The 17,407-nt window shown below is 43.7% G+C and overlaps 1 protein-coding gene across 1 annotated transcript in view; it reads left to right on the top strand.

The window, feature by feature from the left end:
* Positions 1 to 17,407, top strand: part of COG5 (component of oligomeric golgi complex 5) — a 367,764-nt gene that overhangs the window by 311,623 nt on the left and 38,734 nt on the right. Inside the window, exons 15-17 of the mRNA XM_065401879.1 lie at positions 12,578 to 12,688; positions 14,516 to 14,578; positions 15,391 to 15,494. Of these exons, the coding sequence (XP_065257951.1) occupies positions 12,578 to 12,688; positions 14,516 to 14,578; positions 15,391 to 15,494 (278 nt within the window). The remainder of the gene's footprint in view (positions 1 to 12,577; positions 12,689 to 14,515; positions 14,579 to 15,390; positions 15,495 to 17,407) is intronic.

Here is a 17,407-nt window from a genome sequence, read left to right as displayed (position 1 = left end):
TGGCCACTTGATATAAGGGCATTATGGGACGTTTCCAGAGGTCAATCAGAGCACAGTAATGCAACACCTCGTTCACACTGTTGCTGGGGCATCTCAGCCAAGTCGCATCAGACGTTATTCCTCTTGCCAAGGTGGAGTACCAGGAGCGCTCTAGCCACGGAGTCAGAGCGCTCTACGTTCCTTGCCAGTGTGGACGGGGAGTGAGTTAGAGCGCACTGGGCGGCTTTAGTGCGCTCTAACTTGCAAGTGTAGCCAAGCCCTGAGTCAGTAGAAAATAAATGTTTTCATTTTTTTTTGAAAGGGTAAAAACGTTTCTTAGGGAATCCAGACCTTCTACAAGAGAATCCTATGTGGTGAAGTAGAAACTTCTTATACTGTGGTTTTTACATTGTTAGGAGAAACCTGAGATTTGTTCTGTTCTCCATATCTTAGAATATCGGTGGTTTCTGAAAGATTCAGGGTTATCTTTGTCATCGATATATTCATATAGCAGCTATTGTTATTTATGGATTTGAGGCTGTTGGATCCCTTCTCACTCTTTCGTTATGAGCTCTTTTAAAATTTTTTTAGATCTCTAAAACTTATTTTCACCTGTCTGGGACCTCATAAACCCTTGGCACTTGAATTTAACTTTTAACTTTTAAAACTCTGGGAGATTACCTACTCTTTTTGCTAATGGCTCTTTTTGTGGCCAGAACATCAGCTGGGAGAAAGAGTGAGTTGCAGATGCTTATGGCCAGTTCTATTTATACTGTATTCAACAAAGTTAATATGGTTTAAAACCTCACATAAAATTTTTGCTTTCAGTGGCAGCAGATTTTCTTATAAATAGGTAAACTGATGCCAATAAATGCTTTATTCTTGCCAGAGAAATTACACAGGGTGAAATTACACAGATCAGATGATAAAAGGACATCTTTTGCAATCACTAAACCTAATTGTAAATCTTCCCAATTATTTATAGTTTATGGGGAGAAATTGAAGGACCTAGCCCTGTTGAATCAGAAGCTTTCTAAATGGATTATGTGTTTTATAATAACTTGTTATGATCAAGCAGAAGTCCAAGTACTGGATGGATTAAGTTCATTCTATAAGAGCATGACCATCAGGAATGTGTCTATTCTTGAAAAATATCAGAAGAACAATTGGAGTTCAAGTCATGCTTTCACAAAATATTATGCTCTTGATCCTAGAGCTAGATCAGATGCTCTGCTGGGAGGGCACTGCTTCAGTCTTAGTTTGATTAAGCTCTCTTCAGCACTCCTCCTCGATTATGATGCTACTAGTTAGTCCTTTAAAAGAGGGGATTTGCAGAGGTAGTTTATGATGGAGAAAGAAAGTAAATGGAGTTCTGTAAAAATACCATCTGTGGAAGATACTTGCTTCAAGATCTTAGCTCTTTAATATGAGACTGACTGTGCCTCCTTGCTCAGGTTTTTTGACCCTTGAGGGCAGTGGTAGCAAGACAGAATGCAAGCTAGCCCCTCCTCCCGACTCACTGTCAAACATGGTAGGGGCTATTATTCACTTGAAATTCAAGTTAAACAAAGTCCTAAACTCTTGGAAAGTTTTATCAGAAAGCTGACTTTTCCTACAGAAAAAGTCCAAATTAGTTAACATTTAGTATAGTGCCAGACAGAGAACTCAAGACTCCACCCACGTAGTAAACTAAATTCTTTTTTCATTACTACCTGTTAAAAGCAAGAAATTAATTTTAAAAAATCCCATAGGACAACATAATGCAATTCTGAAAGTTCCTGCATTGCACTACAGAACCTACCAAAATGCAGATTCACATTTCATTCAATTTGCAGCATTTCATTCATTATCAGTTACAGAAACCAAGGCTCAAATTAGGCAAAATTTTCTTATTGCATTATTCAAGTACACCATTAAAATGTAAAAAGTTATTTATCAGTTATTCTGTCTTTTCTCACACAGGTTGCAGGGTCTTTCAGATTACAACTTTGTGTTTTTATGTATTTAAAGAATTCTTGGCTGGATACTAAGAAGGAAAGTCTTAGATGTTACTCCAACTAGGTTTTTAGTACTTAATGATTGTGGAGTCATACTTATCTTCTGTCCAAGGTAGTCTCAGGAATAAGGTAAGGCAGCTAGCTGGAGATGTAGGGCTGGATCCTCTGCTTATGTTCGGTTTGACTTGGTTCATGTCCCCAGCCTGGTCCCAGGTACTGGTGCATGGCTTTCCCTGTCTGTATGTAGACATGGGCTCCCCACAGGAACTGGTAGATCCCCTCAGATGTCTTAAAGTACAGAGTGCCTTTCTCTGAGTTCTTTAGTGAATGGCAGATTTACCCAGTACTGAGTTGTCAGCCCTCAACTTCTACTGAATAAGGTCTGAGAAAAAACTTTTCACTTCCAGACTAGCTTTCTCTCTGAATGTTTTTGTGACTACATATTGGCTAGCACAGTTGTTGGACTCTCACCTGTTAATTTCAATCTCACACTCATTCACATTTTGTTTCCCTTCTGTTTCTTCTAGGAAGCTTTAATTGTCTCTTTCAAGAAGCCTTCTGCCCCAGCTGTATGGGCACTAGCTCTTCTTTTCCCCAAACCGTTATGTTATTCAGAACAGATTTGGGTCATATGACAAGACTCTCACTTTTTAAGTTAGGAACATTCTGATTAGTATACTCCTTATTTTTTGCAAGACAAGATCAGACTCTGTTAAAAGCAGCTCAGGCCATCCCAAGATTGTACTAATTTCAGCTAGCACAGCTAAAATCATTTCACCAGTTTTAACATTCTTTCACTAGTGTTGTTCATATGGGCATACTACATCACAAACTACGAGCATAAATGCTGCTTTCTAAATGTTCTAGCAAGTTCTTTCTTGACCATGATGGCAAAGGTGCTCCTCTTGTTGGTCATTGCCCATTGTTCTGCATCTCAGCACTGCTTCTCATGTTTCCTTTAGGTTCCCTTTTAAACCTTACCCTCCAGTTATGTCCCACGTGGCTGTACCATATATTCTAGCTATTGTCTTAGGCACTTCCGACTTTTTGGTATCTCCTTTGTTTTGGCAACTGCTTTTTCTCAGAGCTCTGATGCCTGCTTCAACACAAATCATTTCAGGTAGCCAAAAAGACGGGAAGGCTCTAGCGCACCCTAGATCTTAGGGAATGGAATCAAGATCTGATCAAAGATGAGTTCCATATGGTTGCCCTGGTGGAGGCATCATGTCTGTCTTAGAGGAAGGCAACAGGCAAAATGCTTTGGACCTTGCAGACACTTACCTGGAAAATAGCCTCGTGTATCTAAGATGTGTTGAAGAGGAACAGCACTACCAAAGTCTTCTCTTGCTCTTTGGTCTAGCATCTGCTCCACGTATTTTCATGACATGCTTAGGGTAATAATAATAATAGCCTACCTGCATAGCATGGTAGTGCATGTGTTTCTCTAGATAAATAAAGTGGCTGATCGAGGACATCATCCCAGAGGGTTTCAGAAAATCAGTCTGAGTGATGACAAGCATGTTGGAGTCCTGTTAAATGACCCAAAGTCCCAACTTACCTGGCAACAAATGGAGTATGTAGAAGCCCCACTAGACACAGATCAACCCTCAAAGCCTTCCTGCCTCAGGAGAGGATCCTAGAAATCACCAGTGTGTCAGCAAGGATAGACAAGAGACAGCAGCTGACAGTTCATACCAAGCTACAAATGTTGGGGCTTATGTCCAATGGATCTTAGTTGTCTCGTAGCATGTCTCCCTAAAGGCAGCCTCAGTGAACCCAGTACAGCTGGGTTTCAAATGTTATTCACTGTGGTAAAGATTTACCAGCTCCGTGCTTCAAACTGATAGTAGTTTACAATCTGCAAGGGCTCAGCAAATCCTTCTATTGAAATCAAGTTGATTATTTGAAAGAACTAAAAAAATGAATAATTTTAGAAAAATATTGTTTTAAAGCATTTTTTGTTGATGTCTGTCGAGTTTTGCACAACAGTTGCTGAGTGCATGAGTTGCATGTTCCTGCAGAAAGGTTATTTTTCCTGTATCAGTTCCCTGAAGTTAGGTTCTTTCATCAAGAGCTGAGGAGCCATTGCCATGTGGTTTCAAAATGTCTAAAAGCCAAACTGCATCAGGTAGAGAGAATTTTCTCTATCTGTGTGGGTCCAATTTTAAAGTTACTTCAAAAGACTCAGCTGATCCTCCAGCAAGCACAGCTGGACGGGGCAAGTCTAATAACAACTGACTAAAAAAATGCATTCACCGGAAAGTTTGTTATTCTTCCCAGATTAGCTGCATTTCCTGCCTTGTTGATGATGATTGAGCACTAAATGGCTGGTAAAAGTCTAAACCATAACCTCAGCACACTGATTTACCACTTTAACTCAACACAAGTCTGTTTTGTTATTAATCTGTGAAAATGTTGTTGTCAGAGCAAAATTCTTAAAATCAGTCAGGTCTCTTGAAGTTGAAATATCAGGGAGTGAGATGGAAGTGAAGCCAGATTACATGGTTGCTCTCATCAGGAAAGAAAAGAACTGCCGACATATGAGGCACCAAGTTTACTTCTGCTACTCTGAGGATAGTTTTTGGAGGCCAGACTATTTCTGAGGCATTAGGAGAAGGTACATTTTTTCTCTTTGAAAAGATGTGAGAAACCTCAGTTGAGATGGACTCTTAATTCTGGAGAATTTGGATTGAACTGATTTTGTTGCAAGAAATGTGGTGGATAAGGACTCAAGACAGACTAGTTGTAATGCTATATCACTACATACTTGCATATGAATGAAAAGTTGCCTAAAATTAATATTTGTAGGATGTTAGTTAAATACTGGCTAATTTAGTCATACCATGTGTCATCGTGTAGGTCACCTCCCTCATGCCCCCTTGTGCCCTGCCTCAATCTCTCCTTCAAAAGACTTAAATTCCACCCAAACTCTTTGCATATTTAGCAACTTAGAACCCTTGGGCTAGATTTATTAGTATCACAAAATATTCAAAATTAAAGTTCTCAAATCCTCATTTAGTCCATACCCCCAGACTTCCTGCTGGGGGTCTTCCAGGCCTTCTCTGACTAGAGCTGTTTCTCTGAAAACTCCAAGTTCCCTACTAGAGACTACTTACTCCCATCAGCCATTGACTCTGCTTGTTCTTCTTCGAGTGCTTGCTCATGTCCATTCTATTGTAGGTGTGTGTGCTCTCCACGTGCACCGGTGCCAGAAGTTTTCCCCTCAATGGTATCCTTAGGGGACTGGCTCTGGCGCCCTCTTGAGTGGCGTGTGTATGCCGCGGTATAAGGGGTGGTACTGGCTTCCCCCCACCCTCAGTTCCTTCTTACCGCCAGTGATGGTGCTGGAGTGTCTTCTTGCTTCTGGAAGCTACTTCTCCTACAGCGCCACAGTGGTGGTTTGATTGTATATAGTTGTTTTAAGTAGTTTAGGTAATAGTTCCCTTAGTGTTAGTAGAAAATAGTTAGATAGTCCCATATGGGACTTAGCCTTGGGATGGGGCATGCCCTGGTCCACAAGCTTCAAACCTTGTGACTGCTGCAAAAAGTCCATGCCAGTCAGCGACCCCCATAGAAGCTGTGGGAAGCCCACATGAACGACAAGTGTCATATTTGTAAAAGCTTCAGGCCACGTACCAAGAAGGAGCGGGACATTCGTTTCCAAGCGCTCCTTATGGAGTCAGCCCTTGCACAGGCCTTGGAGCTGAGGAGATCATACTCTGCGCCAAGCACCACGGCCTCGGTGCGGAGTGCGCCGCCAGCACCGACATCCAACCAATGCTGATGCTCATCCCTGGTACCGGCTAAGAAGCAGAGAAAGGGCCAGTAGGGGATGTTCTCCTGGAACCCGTAAAGCGAAGGAGAGAGCCGGAGGAGAATAAAGTCCCGCAAGGGGCAGCTTGTCGCCTCCGGTTGGTGGCCAGGCTCCAGTGGCAGATGAGCTGTCGAGCTCGGCTCGAGACCTGCCCGCCACCCCGGGTAGTGGCAGAGACACTCAGCACCTGGCGGTGCCGTCTACACCAGACGCCTTTCAGGCCGCTACGGACAGATTGTCCCTTCCAGAGCCGCCCTCACCCCAGCCTCGGAGGTGCCCTGTTAGAGGGGTAAGCCTGCCATGGGCCCCTTCCAACGTTCTCCATCAGTGTGGCACCACTCCCCGCTCCGGGGAGTGCCCCAACAGCGCTTGCCCGAGCAGCGCCACTAACCCCCGGATGCCAGTTCGCTTACCTGCCAGAGTTCCCAGCGTCGGTCCCCTGACTCTAGGCAGCGCTTTTCGGGCTCAGGGCATTGAATGCCGGTGGTTGGGTGCAGACCTGCGGAGGCACGCCGGTCCCCAGAGCCTTGGTGCCGGGGGTGTCCAAGGCGGTCCCCCAGTTCAAGGCGCCATTCCGGAGGATCCAAACGTCGGTCCCCGGAGCCCCGTCACTGGCCGTCAGAGAGCCGTTACGGATCGCCGTGAATGCATCAGTGGTCTCCAAGACGTTGATCCTCTCGCTCCCGCTCCAGGTCTACGGAGTGGCAACGCTCTCTAAGCGCGAAGCGTAGATCACCGGGATACCATCGAAGATCTGCTGAGTGCCACCACAGGTCACAGGAGCCGCAGCACCGAGAGCCATTGGCCCCAGTGCACGAAGAAGTGGCAAAAATTACTAAGGCCCTGTGGCAGACACCCTCCTCCCTGCCCCCAATCACCAAATGGACAGAAAGAAAATACACCTCTACCTCGATATAACGCTGTCCTCGGGAGCCAACAAATCTTACCGTGTTATAGGTGAAACCGCGTTATATCGAACTTGCTTTGATCCACCGGAGTGCGCAGCTCCGCCCCCCTGGAACACTGCTTTACCACGTTATATCCAAATTCGTGTTATATCGGGATAGAGGTATACTTTGTTCCTGCTAAAGGATATGAGGATTTGTATACCCACCCGGCCCCAAGCTTGCTAGTGGTATCCGTGGCCAGTGAGCGCGATAGGCAGGGTCAACCGGGTTCGACGCTGAAAAATAAGGAGGCTCGATCTATTTGGTCGAAAAGTTTATTCTATTTCAAGCCTCCAACTGAGGGTGGCCAACCATCAAGGCCTGCTCGGCTGCTATGACTTCAATATATGGCAGTTGATGGCTAAGTTTGCGGACTCGCTGCAGGAGGAGCCCAGGAAAGAATTCCTGGCTATCCTCGACAAGGGCACGGCGGTGGCCAGAGCAGCCCTCCGGGCAGCCTCGGCTGCTGCGGACTCTGCGGCCTGGACCAAGACTTCGGCCATTTCGATGAGGCATGCGTCCTGGCTCCAGTCGTCGGGTCTCTCAATGGAGGTCCAACAATCCATCCAGGACCTCCCATTCGATAGCCTGGCCCTGTTTTCAGAACAAACAGATGATAAATTACATGGCCTGAAAGATTCTAGGGCCACCTTGTGCTCCCTGGGCCTCTACATGCCAGGCCCGGTGAGGAAGAGTTTAAGCCGCAACAGCCCCATAGATTTGGGAGCCAGCCCTGTTCAGAGCCCTGTCCTCAGCCCAGTGGCAAGGGGTTATACCCTCCAGTTCATTTCTATACCCCCCTTCTATCCCTCTTCCTCATCCCTCTTCAGAGACCCTTCTCATAAGTATCTGCCACATTCAGGAGGTGCAAAACCTCCTATGGGTGGGAGCAGTGGAGGAAGTCCCCGAGCACCAAAGGGTTTTACTTCCACTACTTTTTTATCCCAAAGGAGGCCTGCACCCCATTCTGGACCTGCAGACCCTCAACAAATATCTCAAGAAGTTGAAGTTCCAGATGGTCTCTCTGGCCTCCATCATTCTGTTCCCGGATCCCGGAGACTGGTATGCTGCATACTTCCACATTTCGATGTTCCCCGGCCACAGGAGGTTCCTGCGCTTCCTGGTTGAGTCAGTGCAGTGCTTCCCTTTGGCTTAGCCTCGGCGCCAAGGGTGTTCACAAAGTGCATGTCAGTAGTAGTGGCCTACCTCAGATGTCAAGGTATTCAGATCTTCCCGTACCTCGACGATTGGCTCATAAAGGGCTGATTGGAAGGACAGGTTCAGCACAGCATCGAGATGTTACAAGCCACCTGCCAAGCACTGGGCCTGTTGATAAACGAACAAAAATCAACATTGGTTCCAGTTCAAAGGCTAGAATTTATTGGAGCGGTCCTAGACTCGACCCAGGCCAGAACCTTTCTGCCGGAGGCAAGGTTCAGGGCAATGTCAGAGCTCATTGCAAGTGTCACTGCCCACCCACACACCACTGCCTGGGTTTGCTTCAGACCTCTAGGGCACATGGCTGCCTGCACATATGTCATTCGACATGCGAGGCTCGGGCTTTGCCCTCTTCAGTTATGGCTGGTGTTTGTTTACTCCCCGGCCAGACATCACCTGAACAAGATCCTTACGATACCGCCATGGATACTTACTGCCCTGCAATGTTGGTCTGACCCAGTGATGGTACTGGAAGGTGTGCAGTTCGCAAGCCCGCGGCCCATGGTCTCACTAATATCGGATGCGTCTGACCTCGGGTGAGGGGTGCATCTGGGCACACTGTGCACGCAGGGCCTATGGTCCAGGGAAGAGCTTGCGCATCATATAAACGTCAGGAAGTTGAGGGCCATTCGGCTGGCTTGCACGGTGTTCCTTCCCCACCTCTCCAGTCGGGTGGTGCAGGTGCTGATGGACAACATGGCCTCCATTTTCTATGGCAACGGACAGGGAGGAGCCAGGTCATCGGTCCTGTGCCAGGAGGCCCTCTGTCTGTGGGACTTCTGCATCTAGCATGCGATCCACCCGGAAGCCTCGCACCCTCCCGGCATGAGGAACACGCTGGCAGATCACCTCAGCAGGTCCTTCTTCTCTCACCATGAATGGTCTTTTCACTTGGAGGTTGTCAGGATGCTCTTCCTGAGGGGGGGACTCCCCGAGTGGACCTGTTCACCACCAGACAGAATGGGAAGTGTCATGTGTTCTGCTCCTTGCAAGGCCTTGGCAGAGGCTTACTTTCCGATGTCTTTCTCCTGTCCTGGTCAGGGAACCTGCTTTACGCCTTCCCACCTATTCCGCTAATCAGCAAGGTCCTCTTGAAGATCATGAAGAACAAGGCCTGGGTCATCATGATTGCCCCAGCTTGGCCACACCAGCAGTGGTTCGGCATGCTCATGGACCTGTCCGTAGCGTCCCCGCAGACACTTCCCATCCGCCCAGACCTGCTGTTGCAGGACCATGGTCAGCTACTGCACCCAAACCTCGCGTCACTCCACCTCAAGGCTTGGATGCTGCATGGCTGAACCCGGAGGAGTTGGCCTGCTCTTGTCAGGTGCGACAGGTTCTCCTGGAGAGCAGAAAGCCCTCGACAAGAACCACTTACCTGGCAAAGTGGAAGCAGTTCTCCTCCTGGATGGTGGAGCAGAATATCTCCCTGACCCAGTCATCGCTGCAGTGCATTCTAGATTACCTGCTTTACCTAAAGCATCAGGGCCTCACCCTTTCCTAAATCAAGGTTCACCTGGCAGCCACATCGGCCTTCCTCCCTCGAGTCCAGGGTAGGTCGTTTTTTTCATATGACATGACGGCTAGGTTCCTGAAAGGCCTTGAAAGACTGTTTCCACCAGTCTGGGAACCGGTTCCTCAATGGGACCTCAACCTGGTCCTTTCTAGGCTCACGGGCCCTCCATTTGAGCCTATGGCTTCGTGTTCCCTTTCCCACCTGTCATAGAAGGTCGCATTCCTTGTAGCCATTACCTCAGCAAGGTGAGTCTCCGAGATTAGAGCTCTTACTTTAGAGCCCCCATACACGGTGTTCTACAAGCTTTCCTGCTGAAGGTGATGTCGCACTTCCACATCAACCAGGACATTTTCCTTCCCATGTTACATCTGAAGCCTCACACGAATAACGAGGAGAGGTGCCTGCATACTCTGGATGTCAGGCGGGCATTGGCTTTCTACTTAGAGTATACCAAGTCCTTCTGCAAGTCGACTCAGCTCTTTCTTGCAGTAGCCGACAGGATGAAAGGTGGTCTTCCAGTGTCCTCTCAGAGAATTTCAGCTTGGATCACCACCTGCATCCACACTTGCTACAAGTTAGCGCAGGCTGTGCCCCCTCCAATAGTGAGGGCTCATTTGACAAAGGCGCAAGCATCTTTGACAGCTTTCCTGGCACAGGTCCCTATCCAGGACATATGAAGAGCTGCGACATGGTCCTCAGTGCACACGTTCATGAATCATTATGCTATCACTCAGCAGGCCAGAGATGATGTTGGCTTTGGCAGAGCTGTGTTGCAATCGACATGTCCATGAACTCCTACCCACCTCCGGTGGTACTGCTTTGGGAGTCACCTACAATGAAATGGACATGAGCAAGCACTCGAAGAAGAAAAGACAATTATCTTTTTCGTAACTGGTGTTCTTCGAGATGTGTAGCTCATGTGCGTTCCATGACCCGACCTCCTTCCCCATTGTCGGAGTGTCTGGCAAGAAGGAACTGAGGGTGGGGGGAGCTGGCAGCGCCCCTTATACTGTGGCATGTGCGCGCCACTCCAGAGGGCACCAAAGCCGGTCCCCTATGGATACCACTGAGGGAAGAACTTCCAGCACTGCTGCATTGGGGAGCGCACACATCTACAATGGAATGGACATGAGCAACACATCTCAAAGAACACCAGTTACGAAAAAAGTAACTGTATTTTTCTCTCTGAGCATCCCTGTCTCTCTGCAGCTTCCTGCTGCCCTTTGTAGGGGGAAACAGGTGAACCGTGTTCAAGTGTGGCTATTTCCTAACTAGGGTGGCTGGCCCAAGGCCTTAAAAGAGGCAAGTCAACCTGTTACAGCATGCATTTGCTATTTTGATGTTTATGTTGAGTGCTCAAATCCTTAGAAGAACTATGAGTTAAAGCAATATTCTTTCATTAATGAAGATTTATTGTGTTATAACATTTTAAGAAGTATTCTCTCTTTATGCTTGTGCTACGTGTTTTCAGAATGTTTTTAAAATTTTTACTCACGTATATATTTTTGACTGTCTATTTTCTGAGCAGCTATGAATAGGTTGTTTGAATAGATTTCAGTAAAGGTCACTTACTATTTGTTCAGGGGTTTTAATGCCTTCTTGCTGGAGGATCTTAAGCGTTGGGCTTATTTCTCTGGGACTTTAATTGAATATAAACTTGTGCCTTGGAATATATGTAGATGATAACAGAATCATAGTTCAGTGAAGTTTTGTATTAATAGTATTCCTGCTGTAATTGCTTGACAATCTTTTTTTTAAGATTCACTCAATCAACTTAAACCAGTGTAGTTCTTTTAACAGAATGTTGTGTTTCTGCACCTTACTGGGTGTATAAGAAAATTTCAAGTTATGTTTCCAAATTTGACTTTATTTTAAATAGTAAACATTCCCTGTGATATCCTTATGGGACCATAGTTAAATGGTCATATGTCTGATCCTTGTACTATGATTTCAGCATCATTTGTATGACCAAGAAAACATTCTTCATGTACTTTAAATGTGAAGGGACAGTGTTCTCTATTTTGGAATAAACTTTGATTTTGCTCTGTGGTGATTTATTCAAGGACTCCCTTTAATGTTAGAAATAGCACATGATAACCTCTCTGTAGCAAAGTGCAGCTGGCCCTCCTGCTCCTGCCTCGATTATGCTCAGATAAAGTCACTCAGAGACCCTCGGGTTCCGGAACCACTGGTGCTTTTATTTACAAGTTTGTGCTCCCACCACCTTCACAGCATACACAGCTCTGGGTTCCTTGTGTCTGAACCCGGGAGGGAAGGGCTTTCTGCCTGCCTGCACTCCCTCGCTCTCCTCCGTCCCACCACCCTGGCTTCCTTCTTCCCAGCCTCTTATATAGCCCTGGGCTAATTGGGCTGACAGCTGGCTCTCATTCCCCAATTAGGGCAGGTTCTTTCCAGCCAGCTCCACTTTATTCACTTAAATGGGGCTGGCATGGCAGGGAGCTGATTCTGCAGTCTTTCTAATCAGCACCCTGTCACACTCTCCTGTTCTTTTTGTTTTGTTTTGCTTGTTTTTTGTAATTCATGACATTTATATTTCTTTATTTGAACTACTAATGTGTATGTCAAACTACTAATGTGTATTACAACAAAAATCTGCATTGAAGGGAGAAGCTTGGCTTGTGGTTAGAGTAGGGAACTGGGAGACGGTTCTATTTGCTGTTTTGCCACTTACAGTGTGCCCTTTGACAAGTCACTCTAATTACTGTCTCAGATTATGGAAGTGGGCAAACTGCTGAGAGCCTGTGTCTCCAAGTGAATTGCTTTGGCAGCACCTGTTGGAGGAGCAGAGGAAGGAGATAGCCCTTGCTCCCTGCTTGTACAAGTCTTCTAGGACCCTGGGCTGAGTGAGTGTGTGTGTAATATGTAGGTGTGTGTGTGTAATATGTATGCATTTATATGTCATGGGTTAAATGGAAGATATTGTCTTCTACAAATGACATACTACTTCGTCCGCTCTGAATAGTAAAGGCAACACTCAGCTTAACTAATTTTACTTTTTAGGTCTCACTTTATTTCAAGAGAAAGGAGTTGACATTCTGATAATACTATTTTTAAAATCACTTGCTTATTTATTTACTTAATGCAGCTGTCCACCCAAGGAGATGGCAGCCAAGTGATTGGCCCCCTTACAGAAGGACAGAGAAGGAATGTGGCTGTAGTGAATTCACTGTACAGGCTACACCAATCAGTGCTGAAGGTAAGCTTTCGGCGATACTTAACTTCTTGCCATTAATTTTGATTACATTCTTTGCTTTTTCTTAGGCTTAGTCAGCCTTGCATTGATGAGAATTTATACAAATACGTTTTAAAGATTATTTGAACAGCAGCATAGAACAAAGTTTGTGATTTGTGCATAAATGAGGCTTGTGTTATAACTAGTGAATACTGTTTGATGGATTCGCATATGTCTGCTTTTCATCATACATTTTTGGCTTGTCTGTGTACTTATGTAGCATTTTACCTGTGATGTGGTAAATTAGGAAACTGTCAAAGAACTGAATAGAATACAGATTTTCTCTTGAATTTAGGTGACTAAACTATCAACTGAATTTGCTGTAATAATTAATAAAAACCAGTTTGGTTTTCAGTGATATAGAACAATATTTAGAATGGAACAAATATTCCCAAACCCTCCAACGCAAAAAGGCTAAGGGGCTAAGACCTGCGAGATTGGAGAGTCCCAGAGTTTGGGCTGCAGACCAAACCTGAATACCGCAGTTGGACAGCCTCTTAGCCCTAGCCCCGCGGGCGTCTAATTGCAGTGTAGACATACCCAATAAAGTTTACTGACCCAGTGCTGACTATGGTTACACAGTCAGTATAAACCAGAGCAAACCGTGTCTGCTCAACATGATGAAATCTTGGTCTGAATAAACACATGATCACGAATGCGGACGCTGACTTGAAAAAAATAATAATAAAAAGGTTCAAAAAGCATATAAAACCTGTCTGGGTTTTGCAAACAGATGGTAGATTAACTCTGATGTAATGCATCTTGTGTGCTTTGATATTGGAGAGAGATCTGATGTGATTCATTCTTAACTTGGAATTTAATGGTCAATACACTATTTTAAATGAGATAAATATAACATATTGATAACTGTAAGGAAATTGGTGGGATGTTTCCAGGTTTGATCCTTGACATCTAGTCCAAATGCTACTGTAGCTGGGATTTGAGCAATTATTTAAAGTGTAGGATTTTAACTTACAAGGAATTCCTGCCATTATTTACAGATGCACAGCTCTCCATAAATCCCACGCACATCAGTAGGAGAACAGACCACTTACCTTTTATCATATTGTGTGTCTCTTACTTCAAGCTACAAGTCTTGGAAATTAGAGATTTCAAAATGAATATTTGGCATAAGGAAAAATTAAAGGCCTATCCAGATGTTGTTGAACTGATGGGAATCGGACTTTTGGCTTCAGTGGGAACTGAATGTGGCTTCACTGCATATCAAGAAAGCAAAATGACAGATAATGAATTCGGATGTATTCAAATGTCAGTGTTCTTCATACCATGTAAACCATAATTATTCTGGAGCATTGGCAAATATAGATGCTTCATTTTGGACCAAATTGGGTATTGTTTTTGTTTTTAACCGGTAGACTTTTCGTAGTTTAAAAATGTTGTGACTGGATAAGTATGCAGTGACAAGCTGGCATCTTCAGATTGCCCTTGAAAAGTAGATGCTGCATTTCAAAAATCCCTCCCTAGAATCAGAATGTTTTTATTAAAATATTATTTTGTCACTATGATTTACCTGCTGAACTTTTTGGGCTGCAAAGTGCTGTTAAATACTGTAAGAAGGACAAAAGTATTTTTTGACAAAGTGGTTTCATATTGTTGAATTTTCTAACTTCTAAAATCTTGTCCATCTATAACACATTTTGTTCATTATTTATAAATATGGCCAACTTTTGTTTCAGTAATGGGAATAGCTAAATATGTTTTCAGTCCAAACAAAATTCTGGGGTCATTCACTAAGCTTTGACTATTTTAACAGTTGTTTACATATTTTAGGTAGTTTCCAGCCAGATTTCATTCCCAGCAGCTGCTGAACAAACTATAGCTACAGCCTTAAAGGTAATTGACTGTCAACATGCTATAAAGTTAGATCGAACGTTTGTTGTATTTGCCATACTTACAATGGGCACTGTAAGTTAACTTGTGAGTTTTGTCTTGTTCTGGCATTTTTTGGTCAATATAGACCTTACTTTCTGGCCAAAATATGCATTAATTTCAAATTCTCTGTAATTTGTACTTCCTCTAACTATTTGTGGATGAGTAGGCTATTTCGATTTAAGTAGTATTTGTATTTGAGAGTGCTGATATTCTGATGAACCCATACATCTGCTTTGACAATAAATGTAATTCCCTACAATCTTCACACAACAAGCACTGGATCCTCCACTCTCTCTTTCCTCACCAGTTTGGTGCTTTTGTCTCTCGGGGTGATTAGTAACCTTATACATCTGGGTTTCTGTGGTGATGGCTGTCTGGACCCATCCCTCTATATTCCCTGTCTTGAGTGATGATGACAAGTAGAGGACAGGAGGCATGCCTACAGCAAGAATGGATAATAGGCTTACGTGTGTGCATTAAAATATGTATCTTTATATACAGGGAATGTCAAAGTGCACCACCACTATGAAATAAAGTAGTAATAGTAAAGTGGCCTTTGTTTCTCTACCTTACTGAAATGGTTGAACAAATTAAATGTTGTAAGACTTCCATTTTCCTTTCCTTTAAATGTTTCCAGTATGGAATAAAAGGGCACTGGTAACATAAAGGAGGCAAATGTCTGTACTAAATTTATCTTAAATCAGTATATTTTGGTGGTGTCAGTGTATGTACTTCTTGTTCATTACTGATTTCGTCCTCTCACTTTATTTTAGACAATCCATGATCTCATGGGTAGTGCTGTGCAACCCCTACTGAACTCGGTAGGAGACTCAGTGGAGGCCATTATCATCACTATGCATCAGGAAGATTTTTCTGGGTAATCAGCTACTATCTTCATAATATGGCATTGTCTTGGTAAAGTATATTGTATATGCATAATATACTGTTAATACCACAGTGGCCTTTGCAACAGGATCACTTGTCTGGGAGCTCATGATACTTGATTGTCTTTTTGCACAGAACTCAGCAGCATGGCTGGCCATTGAACTGAGTGGCCAAAATCATATCACACTTGCCTTTGTCCTTTTATTTTGGCTATCTTAAAGTAAAATTTGTCAAAAAAATTCCGTTTTTTAAGTAAGAAGAGCTTTATTCAAAACCAAAGTTTTTGTGAACAGTTTTGTTTTTCAGAAAAAACTTTGTGGCTTTTTTATCTAAAATTTTCATAGACCTTTTTATCTACATTATAAACTCTGAAATGGTTATCAAAATTTGTTTACTGAAAAATGGATTTTGGTAAATAAAATATTCTGATAACTGTTTTCAATAACATTTTCTGTAAGGTTTTAGATTAAAATTCCCATGAAAAAATTAAGTGAACATTTTTGAAAAAACAATAATGGGGGTCAGTTTTGAACCTTATAAAATGAAAGCTGCAAAATTTCAAAAATTTTCGCATTTTCATTTTTTGACCAGTTGTATTATAAAATGTATAAGCAAAGTAAGCAGTCATGGAATAAGAGGGAAGGTCCTCTAATGGATCGTAACTGGTTAAAAGGCAGGAAGCAAAGGGTAGGACTAAATGGTCAGTTTTTACAATGGAGAGAGGTAAATAGTGGTGTCCCCCAGTCATCTGAACTGGGACCAGTGCTGTCCAACATAGTTATAAATGATCTGGAAAACATAGTAAACAGCGAGGTGACAAAGTATGCAGATGATACAAAATTATTCAAGATAGTTAAGTTCAAAGCAGACTATGAAGAGTTACAAGGGGATCTCACAAAACTGGGTGATTGGGCAACAAATGACAGATGAAATTCAGTGCTCAATATGCAGCGGCAGTCAAAAAACCTAACAAAGTTTGGAACCAATAAGAATGGAATAGATCAGGGGTCGGCAACCTTTCAGAAGTGGTGTGCCTAGTCTTCATTTAAGGTTTCGCGTGCCAGTAATACATTTTAACGTTTTTAGAAGGTCTCTTTCTATAAGTCTATAATATATAAGTAAACTATTGTATGTATGTAAATTAAATAAGGTTTTTAAAATGTTTAATAAGCTTAATTTAAAATTAAATCAAAATGCAGAGCCCCCCGGACCGGTGGCCAGGACCCGGGCAGTGTGAGTGCCACTGAAAATCAGCTCGCGTGCCGCCTTCGGCACGCATGCCATAGGTTGCCTACCCCAGGATAGATAATAAGACTGTAAATATCATAAATCCATGGTACACCCACACCTTGAATACTGAATGCAGTTCTGGTTGCCCTGTCTCAAAAAAGTTATATTAGAAATGGAAAAGTACAGAGAAGGGCAACAAAAATGATCAAGGGTGTGGAACAACTTCTGTATGAGGAGAGAGAAAAAGACTGAGACTTTTCAGCTTGGAAAAGAGATGACTGAGGGGGGATATGATAGATGTCTGTAAAATGATGAATGGTGTGGAGAAATGAATACAAAGTGTTATTTACTCCTTCACTCCATTCACATACCACAAGTCACCCAATGAAATACATAGGCAGCGGGTTTAAAACAAACAAAAGGAAGTACTTCTTCACACACTGCACAGTCAACCTGCGGAACTCATTGCCAGGGGATGTTGTGAAGGCCAAAATTATAACTGGATTCAAAAAAGAATTAGGTAAATTCCTGGAGGATAGGTCCATCGATGGTTGTTTGCCAAGATGGTCAGAGTTGCAACCCCATTCTCTGGGTAACCTTAAGCCTTTGATTGTCAGATGCTGGAACTGGGCGACGGAATAGATGACTTGAAAGTTGCCCTGTTCTGTTCATTCC

Source organism: Emys orbicularis, chromosome 1, assembly GCF_028017835.1.
Source record: "Emys orbicularis isolate rEmyOrb1 chromosome 1, rEmyOrb1.hap1, whole genome shotgun sequence".
Classification (NCBI taxonomy): Eukaryota; Metazoa; Chordata; order Testudines; family Emydidae; genus Emys; species Emys orbicularis.
Note: the sequence above shows the minus strand (reverse complement) of the source record. Positions and strands in the feature narration are given on the sequence as shown.